The sequence below is a fragment of the Nuphar pumila genome, chromosome 5, assembly GCF_984573655.1.
Source record: "Nuphar pumila chromosome 5, dmNupPumi1.hap1.1, whole genome shotgun sequence".
NCBI lineage: Eukaryota > Viridiplantae > Streptophyta > Magnoliopsida > Nymphaeales > Nymphaeaceae > Nuphar > Nuphar pumila.
The window spans coordinates 15,000,341-15,012,047 of record NC_143253.1 but is presented as its reverse complement, the minus strand read 5'-3'; the positions used below and the strand labels follow the sequence as shown (position 1 = coordinate 15,012,047).

Sequence of the window (11,707 nt, the reverse complement as noted above, 5' to 3'; positions counted from 1 at the left end):
AGTTATGGGCCCACAACACGTTGTCGCTATGCATGTGGTGCATTGATGATCTAGCTGGGTTCGCCGGATTCAATGATGCTTCCATCTCTCTCTTCGGACTCTCGTTCAATTTTTTAGAATCGACGGCATAAGAAGGGAGATACAGGATGACGATACATCGTCTATCAGCCTATTGAAGATGTTGTGATGGCTCTGTCAAGGATGGTGGAAGTCGCCGTCGATGAACATAGGCGTCAGGGCCTCTGCCAGTTTGTCCCTTCTCTCATCTTTCCTTTTGTTTTATCCTATTTTTTTATGTTTTTCATTGAGACAGCCTTCGATGAACGGATGAGACCAACGATGACTGGCCACCTGAGGCCCGATCGCTGGTGGTGGCTACTGACTATGAAAGCATAAGAGGGAAAGGGTGGAAGAGGGGTTAAAAGCCCTCTTTCTATTATGTTTCTGCCTCTGCAGCCATCGACATATGGCTAAGGGGCAATGGCGGTTGGTCGTCGAAGGCATCCATGGTCGACCGCTGGAGGTGGCTATAGGCAGCGGAGGCCAAATCATTAGTGGGAAGGGGGGCGGCATCACCCCCTTCAGTTTCACATTTTCACAACTGTCATCGTCGATGGATGGTCGGACTTGGCGGTAGCTAGCAGTGGAAGATGTGGAAGGGGTGGTGTTGTAACCACCACCACCACCTTTAAAAAAAAAACTGTTATGGGAGGGGGAGGGGAAGGGTCAGGATTTACTGTAGCATCTAAAGTGGATCGTGAACTAGTTGGGTTCTGGTCCAGTACCCAGAACCTAGTCGTAGGTTTTGAGTGGACCAGGTTTGTGCCTGATCCGATGGTATTCGATCCAAGGTTTGGACCCGTCCTGGGGTTCCAGATGGACCGAGTCTGTATTTGACCCATTTGGCATGATCTAGAACCCAGACCTCAAAAGTGGGTTCTGTGTGGATCGGATCTAGCTCTGACCCAGGACCCATTTGAACTGGGTCTGAATTTGGATTGGTTCTTGGAGGGATCTGATCCATGTGCTATTTTGGGTTAAATCAAGTCTGAAACAAGATCATGTCCACAGGATCCATGCACTATTTGACCTTTTTAAGAATCAGAATCAGTTCAATGGATTTTGGGACCAATTCGGAGCCTTTTCTAACCGGTTTTGAAAGATTTTTCACTGGTACTTACAAGAGGAGACCGTGTTTTCTTGTATCTCAGAAAGAACATAGGCTTTCTCATTTGATTTTAAGGGTTTAAAGGCTTTTGTGCATGTTTTGGACTGGTTTGATCATTTTGGGACTTGTTCAAGGTCTTTCTTAACTGGCTCTAGGTAGTTTCAAACAGGTTTTGGGTATTTTTTTATTGGTAACACTGAAACCCCGGGTATTACCTATAAAAGCAAAATTTGTCATTTTTTCTTGTGCTTTATGTGTATTTTCATCATGGATGCATGACATTGCATGCTTTTTATGTTGTTTTAAGTTATCTATGATATTTAAGCATGAAATTATGACTTAATTCATGATATATGTGATATGTTTTATCAAAAATTTATTTGTGCATATGAGATATAAAATGATTTTGTATTTTTTTATGTTATTATACATAATTATCATGAATATGTTTACGATAAAGAATCTTGATCAACTCACTCTCATAATCACCAAAGTAATCTAAGTTGTATTAATTGAGGGTTCTTTGGATCGTGTTGAGATTCGACATTGTGATTATGTGTGACTTTATGAAGTAATGATTCTACCCAAAGGCAGGTCATAATGTTTCAAAGTCACAAAGGGTGTAACAGTAGGTGTGTACACCAGCCCATGAAGCATGTTCATTCTTAAAGATAAAGTGTTGAATTGTCTATTGTTACATGATCTACTAGTTTCAACAATTGATGTCAATTTCTTAATAGTTGAGAAGATGAAGCAACTTTGAATATTATTATTTTCATCAAAGTTGAACAATAATAACTCTATTATGCTTGCCTTAGAAAATATGAATAATAAAGGGTCTCATATTTATCTTTTCGATATGAATCTTGTATAGAGCGATTATCACACTCTTACAGAGAATAGCACAGCCGATCAGAAGGCTATCTATGAGAAGTGAGAGTGTTTAGAAGACTGTCTATAAAAAGTGAGAGCGCTTAAATAGTCTTAGCCTATTGCCTTTGCAATTATGAATAACTAAGAATAATCGATGCATCATCTCTCACTGCAGGACAATGAATGAATTTATGAAAGTCATTGAGGCAGAAATTGTTGATTTAAACGAGATTTCATCTCATGCTATATGGATTAGAATTATTTTATTTTGGGTCTTGGTATTGTGAACTCTATTGAGAGGTTATTGAAGATCTGTGATAATGAAGTTGTTTTTTACTTTGTTGTTAAAGAAAGAACAAAGAATCATTTAGTGTGTATTGATACAATCGATACGAAAAAAAATGATTGTAGATCCTCTTACTAAAGGGCTAATACCGAGATTATATTCTCAACATGTAATGAGGATGAGTCTATTTGATGATGTGTGACAATACATTATGTTTATATGTGATCACATTTATGAAACCAAATTAATTCTCTATAGTTTTGTGCATTATTGATTTTGTGTAAAGTATATTTTGTTTTGAAGAAAGAATAACAAAATAACAATATTAAAATGACCAATAAAATGGGTTAGAGACCAACTTGTTCATAAAAGTATTTTTAACATGCTAAACACTTAAAATAAATAATACAGTAGTACATAGAAATATGACATCTCATATAGAGGTGTTCATATACATGACTCGTATGATTCATTCTTATAATACATACATGACTCGTATGATTCATTCTTATAATACAGAATAGCGCGTGAACCCACATAAAAATTGAATCAAGATAATGGTAAAGAACCTCGATTATATGTTTTTTCATGTCAATGGGTCAAGTGATAGAATGTTAAACTTTTGGATTGGGTCTAACTAGATATGATCCGGTTTGACACAGGCACACCAAGGGACATCATAAGAGTAGGGGCGGCTGTTGCGAGAATGTGAAAGGTTCATATTCAATATGCGTAAATATCATGCATGTAACTCCCACTATATAAGAAGACCTCCATGAATGCTTGATGAGTGCATTCACAGTTATTGGGTTTTATTCTGAGTCTCTTGGTTCTAGGGTCCTGCTCACCATTCAACTTGGCCGCTTGGGCTCATCAAGGGCGTCGATTGGCTGAAGAGAATGCTGCTAACACACCAATACGGAAGGTTCCATCGGATCGACCATGGCAGTGTATTCCGTTGTTTACGCTAACATCACCATCTCCTCAACTTTGGTGTACCCATATGAGTGATAATACAAGTATTTGTGATTGATGCTCTGTTTCGGTGCCCTGCATCGGGGACAGAAGCCACATATATGTGCTGTCAAAATGCTGTTTTGGGCAAAATGTGGTGTTCCCAAAATATGGTATTGTCAAAATGTGGTATTGGGGATGAAGTTGCAAAAAATATGCTCTTGTGAATGGTGTTGAAATATGGTGTTAGAGTCACCAAATCTATCCTCAATGCAGTGTTTTGGCAACACCGCTGCCCCTAAAACAATAGTCGGTGTTGGTGAAACCACAATGTGCTGCTCCCAAACAGAAGACGGTGTTGGAGAAACTGGAATGTACCCTCAATTCAAGTCTCACAAACATAGCATAAATCTACTTAAATTTAAGATACGCATAAATCATTAAATATAAATACCACAATCGAATGCTGTATGTGTTTGCGCGCGCGCATGTAGTTTCATGATAAAAAATCTTAGATTGTTCAGCTAGTTGTTTGTTAAACCCGCAACCTTTTCTGGTTCCTTATATTTTTATTACAATCACCAAACTATAATATTAGGATAACAGATTGCAAACATCATCAATCTGCAACATCCTTTCAAATCAAAATGTTGATTTTGTCCTCTTCTATAAAATTATTGCACAGACGAAATATCAGGCTCCTCCATAGAATTTTAAGCATTATGTGTGCTAAAACATAAAACTTGGTAACGTGCCTTGCCTTTTGAGTGGTCTATTTGCTGCGTTGTAAAGGTAAGAACAAGACAGATGAAGATATGGTCATCACTTGAGCATCAACGTCTCAGTACAACTTGGGCAATGATTCATCCTTTCTGTGGTTCTACGTTAAGGCTTTACTAATGAAAGCAAAATAGAGTGCAATGGGAATGCAACTCCAAATACATCCGTATGCGCATACAAGTAAACTCATCTACATTACAACTAAAATTGAACAGCATTCACTTCTTTAAAATTCCTATATCCTCATTGCTCCGGTACTGGTCAATCATGTCTGAGACTTCATCTACCCTTGAACCAGCTGCAACCATGAAAATATGAAATATTTGCTTGCAGTTAGTCGTACCAGTTTTTTGCACAGTAAACTGGTGTTTCAATGCACCCACTTATCCAGATAAATGGGATAAGGTGGGAAATTGCATTATTGTCCATAATAGCACATCCCACCTTATTCCATTTATCTCGATAAGTGGTTGCCTACTTACATCTGTAATGGAAAAGGAAGGACTCTAATGAAGAGTTACCAAGTTCATATGCCTCTGAACCTCTAATTATCCGGAGCCTCTTGACTGTAGCGATGAATAATCTGCAAAAACATGATTTACAAGCATAAATCAAGAATGTTTTAAGACAAGTAATGAGCAAGTTCTGCAAAAGCCAAAGATTAAAGAACATGACTTACTCCCAAGGAACATCTCCAACCAACATCTTGTCCCCATCATTGTCTTCATAAACAAGGACATAATCAGCTCCTCTCCTCAGAAGCTCAGGAGTGTTGGACTCTGGCAAAGATGTTGGCTTCTCACCAGTGCTTCTAGCTGAAAGTCAGACACCTCACAGGTTTCAGGGCTAGAGAGAGAGAGAGGGGTTGCAATAGTAGTGTATCACAGTTTAAGAGAGAATTTTAACCTGCAATAAATTTCCTGAACATGTCTTCGATTCTGCAAGCCAATTGCTCATAATCATTGTAGATATTCAGATCGATCTTCCTTCCTATTGGAACTCCATCCATGTTTACCTTCACAAACATGAAATCCCCTGCCTTTTCACCCTGCATGTTGAATATGTATTCAAGAAATTGTGCAAACTCCTGTTTGAATGATCAAAATGGAAGTGAGCCCGCGATGCAGGAATTAGTCCTGCAAGTGCCAAGATTGAGAAAAAGAGCATGACTTTTACAACCCAAAACAGCTAATTGATCAACAGCAAGAAGAATGAAACACTGTGCTCAACATATACAGAGGCAATAGGAGAAAGGAAGGAATCCAAAAGGAAATTTCAAAACAAATAATAGAGCTGAGCTAAATACATGAAGAGTTAGGCCAGACCTATAACAGACCATGCCAATATTAAAGATAATTACAAAGGATTGCAGACTTACTGGGAGAAACTCCATGAGAATTCCTTATGTTTTAAGATGGTATGCGAAATTAACAGCACAGAGCAACACAGAGCTTAGAAAAATACAAATCCAAACTATAAAAGGCAAAATCAAAATTTAACAATGAAAAAGGAACAGAGCGCCAAGTCTGAGTACAAAGAGAGATAGAAACAGGGATCAAATTAAAGATGAACATACATGTGCACCTGTGTATTTTGTGCACGCGTGTACGTATGTGTGTAAGAGAGAGAGAGAGAGAGAGAGAGAGAGAGAGAGAGTTTACATGAACCATTGCATATGTTTTGGCATGGAAGAATATGGAGAGTGAAGGAATGAATTATCTACACATGAAAGCCCGTCACAAGAAGCCATAGGTTCCATTTTGGGAGACAGACAAGTAGGAACACAAGCAGTTGGGCAACATTACAGAAAGATTACACTTTCATCAAATGCAAAGAATGTTGGCAAACAAAAAGCTCCAACCAACACTTGGAGATAATAGCAACCAAAAAAAGAATTGGGGAGCTATAGTCCTATCTTTTAAGGTTAAAAAAGCATAACTACATGGCAACACAAAGTACAAATAGCAATGATACTTATAATGCAACCGTTATCAGAATCCATCCTTTAGGTGTAAAGGTACATAAATGAAACACAATCATAGCAGGTTACTGTAAACACAAAAAGCCAACCAACATCTTTAGAAATAGAAAATATAGCATATACTTTAACGAAAATTATTCACTTTCACCAAGCGCAATAAAATCACCTCACAGAAAAAATATGAAAAATACAAGATGAATAAACAAACAGGAGATCTTTATGGATTAGCAGCAGTTAATGGAAAACATGAAAACATAAAAAAATGAGTGAAAATGTTCACAGAAGTTACCATTCTCTCGAGGGAACCTACACTGTCAAAAATCAGGAAAAAAAGAAAAAAAGAGCAAAATCCGGATTTTGTAGGAAAAGAAATCAAGAACGCACCCTGATTGCTATGGCCATGTAAAGAGAATTGTGTCTAACAGATGGAGAGAAAAGCAAATATTTAAACAGAAGCTGGAGAGGAAGGCACAGAGTAAGAAAAGTGAGAAGAGTGAGCAGCAAATAAGCAGATGGGAGCTTAGGAAGCCGAGCCTGATACAGTAGGCGCGTTCGGTTACAGTGTTCAGACGTCGATTCATGGATGGTCACTGTATGGTTACTTTCAAACTCTGCGTCAGCCCCGTAATACCTCCATTTACTACAATACTCCCCATCTTCACTATTTAGAGAGAGAATGGGGGGTAATTCAAATTTTTTAGTTTTAGAACTTATCTGCAATATATACTGTTAAAAATTCATGTTACTGCACCATATCATTGAAATTCTCTTCCCCAGTTCTGCATTTGAATTTATTCCTTTACTTTTGTTTTTTTCCTAGTTTTCGTTTTCAAACTTATTTAAAAATTAAAAATACAAAACCCCAAGGACTCTGTACACCTGGCTAGGCGGGTCTTGGCTTAAAAGCATTCAAGTTGAAAGAGGGTGCAAGTTTGAAACGGGTGGGCCAGTAAGGCAGAGTGGTTATGGGCCCTACCCGGGGTTTGTCTGCGTTTCTCGTCATGAAAAATAAAAAGTCTGATACTGACATCTCTTGCCGCAAGGTTGAAGCTGAGTGTACTCCCCGGTGAACAGGGGTGACCTAACCAGAGACCAGCCAATGTGCGGTTAGTGACGAGGGAGGGGTTCCTTAGGATTATCTAAAATAATAAAAAAAAAAAAAAAAAAGTTTGCTACTCAGGGTGTGCGTTCTTAACTGCATGGGAACATTGTAGACCTCAGGAGTTTTATTGGTAAAAGCCTGCACTAGAACCGACCGGGTTCATACCCATCCTGTTCCTGGCCAATGAGAACTGGGTTTTTGCTTGACTAGATTTTTTTTTAAAAAACTTATTTAAAAAGGAAAACAACTCTTTGTTTTTGTTAGTTCTACAGCTCTTAAGATCATTATGTTTGTGAACTTGTGATCGCTATAGTTCTTTTCTTCATGTAAAGACCAAAAGATAGACTTCTTCTTCTTCGAGGGTAGGATGGCAACATTGAGTCAGGGATTCACATGAGTGGATAGTAAGTCAGTGAGCCAGCAGAATGGATAATATAATCCAACTCCGAGTGCTTTATTAGCTTGACTGAGTCCTGAAGTTAGCATGACTTCCATGAACCCTTCAGTCAAACCGAGTGCATGAGCCTATGTGACTTATGGTTATGGCTAGGCATCCATCCAACTGGATCGAATTGTCATAATCCATGAATCAGTTTGCCCTCGAGCCTATGAAAAAATTAGAGACAAGCAGCATAGAGCCCAGTAAGCTAACCAAGCTGATCTGGTGTTGACTAGGCTGGAGCCGATCCGGGGTTATGTTTATGCTTGATTCTCAAGCTTGGCCACCACCAAGCTGGCTAGGCTCTGAGTTTCTCATTCATAAAATTTGATCTGACCGGGTTTGGCGTAGGCCAGTTCTTGGCTTGGGTTAGAAATGTTTGGTTGTGCAAATCATGCCTTATTTTGGCTTATAACTCGGCAACTTTTGTTGGTTTTGTTTTTTTTTTTTTTGAAAGGCAAGCTGGGTTTAGGCAGACCCCTACCAGATATCTCTTAATCTCCATGTGGCAAAGGGATTCGAACCTGGGCCTTCAGCTTGGCACAGGACCCCGCTTACCACATGGGATACCACCTCGGTGGTTACTTGGTATGGTGCAAAAACAGGCCTAATCAGTGGTTGGTAGGAGCTGTCAGTGCGGGTCTCCTTGTGGTGGGGAGATTGCAGGTTCAAAACTCAGTGGTACATTGAATAATAACTGGTGGGGGTCTGCCTAACTCCGGCTTGCCTTTCGAAAAAGAAACAATCAGTCCACAAGGCCTCCACATGTGGTAGGGATCACCTATGAATGTCACCAAGTTGATGAGACATTGCGAGTTTAAAACCATAGAGGTGTCCCTTGCCACAAGGTAGAAGATGCATGTACTCCTTAATGAGTTGGGGTACCTCATGGGTTACCACCAACCAGAGGCTTGCCAATGTGCGGTATGTGATGTGAGGGATTTTCACTTGAACTAAACCAAAAAAAGAAAAAAGAAAAAAAAGTGGCTAACCAAAATTAGGGTTCCTAGACCTGAAGAATGACCTGCCATAGTTTGTCTCAGTGGACAGATTGAATTTGCCTCCATAGTGACAAATATCGCGAGATTTATGAAAATCTTGCGATAATATCGCGAGAAATTGCCTGAAAGTTTAAAACGGCAATTTCTCGTGAGATTTTCAAAATATCGCAAGATTTATTAAAAAAAACATAAATAGCGTGATTTAAACGTGATATTTACATTTTAAATGGCTATTTATCGTGAAAAAAAATCATGTATTTTTATTTTTAAATAATTTTTATTAATATTTTCTTATAAAAATATTTTTTTTTTTTTTAATTAATTTTTTTATTGCAGAGATTTTGCCAAAAAATGCGAGATTTATGATTTTTTTTTATTTCTCGCGAGTTTTTTAAAAAACGAGAAATTGCCGATAAAAACGTTTGTCACTATGTTAGCTTCAACAAGACCAGGCTTTGGCAATTTAACAGGCTTAGACAGGGCCCCCCAAACAGTGGCCACAAACCCAGGACTGGGTAGGTTGTATTCTTCCAACTTTGGTCCACATGCAATTTGTTCATCTAGTTTGTCTACCCGTACATGTTGCAAAAGAGTTGTACCTATCCCGAGTCAGGTCAAATTCTGAACCACTGAAGTCCTTGGAGAGATTCTGAAATCTGCAGCTGGGATTTCTGAGATTGGCTCAGCCAAACATTGCCTGATCACTAGCCACAATCAAGACAAAACGGCTCATTTTTTACTTGGCAACAGTTGGCCCACGTGGTAGGCCTTGGCATGTTTTTAAGCTAAAATCTTGCAAGATATTTTCATGTGAGAAGGCACTCAAGTTCTTAATCTCTCAGTTACTATGTTTGGGTGTCACTGGATACATAACCAAGTTCTCAATCTGAAGACATGGGTCTGTTGCTTAAATGTGACCAAGCTCCCAAGCTGCAATATCTCTGATTTGGATGCCAAAACACACATGAAATGTTCGCCATCATTAAACGTTTCTGCCATAGTTCTTGAACTTGTTCACCTTTCACCTGATGCCAAGCGCCGGCCGAATCTATGGGCATTGTCTCGTTAAGAAAATAAATAATCGAAAACGTAACAAGGAGTGTGTAACTTTTACAGGAAACAAATGCTATGGAAGGCACACACACACTGTTATAGTAAATCAAACCCATGATATTTTGGTGCATCCCAAAACTTTTCACCTATAAGCTTTTGACCCATGATCTCATGGGTTCTTGGGCTGTCAGCATAGATGTGAATTCAAGTCCTGAGGGTAGCCACTTGCAGAAAAGTAGAAGATTCAGTGCTGATCTGAATGTGTCCCACAGAACGAGCTGGGTATGGCCCTTTCTCTTGAGCTTTAGACCCATGATCAAAGTTTCATTTACATATGTATGTTTGTTACTAACCAAAAACAGTCCCACAGGTCGCCACGGGGCTGGACCCGGCCAGGCTCAGATTGACTCAAGCCTATATGAGATCGAATATGGCAAGGAATATCGAAAGCAGCAGAGCCAAGCTCGGTTATCTATCAGGCTTGGAGACCATGCCCACAAACTGATCTCAGGCTTGTCCATCCCAGTCTGCGTACCTGAAGCCCATCAGGATTACCAGATGGTTTGTCCCCTTTGACTTTCAATATCTCCTATTGACAATTGGGAATGGTCTGGTCTTTGGGCAGAATCCAGGAGTAGATTTGCATGACATTGAGAACCGAAAAAAATCCTGGATAGGTACAGTTGCTGTAATAAATGCCAGAAATTCCAAAAAATAAAAGGCGTCACATGCTGCATTCTGAATGTCTGGTTTCGCAATGTGGTTATGCCACCAAGATCCAATCAGAATTATACACATACCAGGATTCAGATCCAATAAGATACAGGCAGCAACACCCATATCCACGTCCAGCACAAACTCGGCAGGACCTAAACCTGATAAAATGGGCCAATCCAGGTACAAATGGCCAGCTTCTGGTTTTCGATTTTATAAATGGCAATTCGCCTACGGTACCTCTTGAAAGGCAAGAATGGAAACAGGAGAGAAGAGAGACCTATGCTTGAAAAGAAAAAGAAGGGATCATATTCCCTACCCTTGCGTTGGGACGTTGCAGGTTCAAAACCCAGTGGTATAGTCGTATTAACTGGTAGGGGTCTGCCAAACCCCAGCTTGTCTTCCAAAAAAAAAACTCTAATTTATTATTTTTTTGTTTGAACATCTGACCCTCCATATGGAGGGCAGATCAGATGCAATCACATTGCACACTTTAGTAGGGCGCTGCACCAGATCTGCCCTCCTAAACACTCAAAAGTGTGCAATGTCTGACCTGCCCTCCATATGTGATCTACATATTTGGTTTAGCAAAAACTGGTCCCTGAATCATGTGTTTCTGAGGGTTGAAAAATCAACAGCCTGTAATGCATCAAATTTCAACTATCAAAACACAATATTTTAATATAAAATAACATGATTCAAGAGTCGATTGCTGAACATATTTTTGACACAATCAGATTTGGTCAAAACCACCAGTCCATAATGCCAACTAAAGGGTTCCTTCCCTACAAGGTGACAAATATTGTTCTGAATATAGGCACTAGAATATGACAAATAAAAATACAAGAACTAATATGTGAACCAAGATTTTCATGGGGTTTTTTTCTCTTAAATCTAACCGTACTGAAGTGATCTGAATGCTTGGTTTTACAAGAACCCTTGCTTGAATCATCTGATTTGATGCATAAACGAGTTCTTTTTAAGGCACTGGTAATCTTTATAAATATTCAAGCATTCTAAAATCACATTTTCTCCAAAATACACAAGCTAATGATTGATTCTTAGCAAATTCATCATGCCAAGCACATTCACATGGTTGGATTTGCCAAGCCAAAAAAGTGTTGAAAATATATATATATATGTGTCTGCGTGTGTGAGAGAGAGTAATCTGCTGGTTCTGCCCACTTTCTCGTTTTGCCTACTTAAAATTGCAGCTTTTTTGTGTTTTTTTTCACATCTAACACCATAGATGTATATGTGATCTATAGGTTTTGTTTAATGGAACTGGATGAATCTGACACTATACAGGTTTTTTTATAATTCAAAATCAATAGCTATGAAGGTATCAGTTTTTTT

At 39.0% G+C, this 11,707-nt stretch overlaps 1 protein-coding gene across 3 annotated transcripts; it reads right to left on the bottom strand.

The window, feature by feature from the left end:
* Positions 1-4,089: 4,089 nt before the first annotated feature.
* LOC149836895 (auxin-responsive protein IAA26-like) lies at positions 4,090-6,011 on the bottom strand. Of its 3 annotated transcripts, none has more exons than XM_090005652.1 (5): positions 5,723-6,011; positions 4,968-5,197; positions 4,741-4,876; positions 4,583-4,644; positions 4,090-4,359 (listed from the first exon to the last, which is right to left on the bottom strand). In XM_090005652.1, the coding sequence occupies exons 2-5, from the start codon at positions 5,113-5,115 to the stop codon at positions 4,280-4,282; spliced, it is 426 nt and encodes a 141-aa protein (XP_089861778.1). In that variant the 5' UTR covers positions 5,116-5,197; positions 5,723-6,011; the 3' UTR covers positions 4,090-4,279. The 3 variants fall into 3 exon arrangements, with proteins under 3 accessions (XP_089861778.1, XP_089861776.1, XP_089861777.1); XM_090005650.1 differs by having other exon boundaries at positions 4,968-5,148; positions 5,723-5,856; XM_090005651.1 differs by having other exon boundaries at positions 4,968-5,109; positions 5,723-5,824.
* Positions 6,012-11,707: the final 5,696 nt, after the last annotated feature.

Bases quoted from the DNA above. Each gene is read 5' to 3' on its own strand.
- LOC149836895 (XM_090005650.1), bottom strand. The intron at 4,877-4,967 runs GTTAAAATTCTC...TCTGACTTTCAG, and splicing joins GTTCAGGAAATTTATTGCAG to CTAGAAGCACTGGTGAGAAG. The intron at 4,645-4,740 runs GTAAGTCATGTT...ATGTTTTTGCAG, and splicing joins GTTGGAGATGTTCCTTGGGA to ATTATTCATCGCTACAGTCA.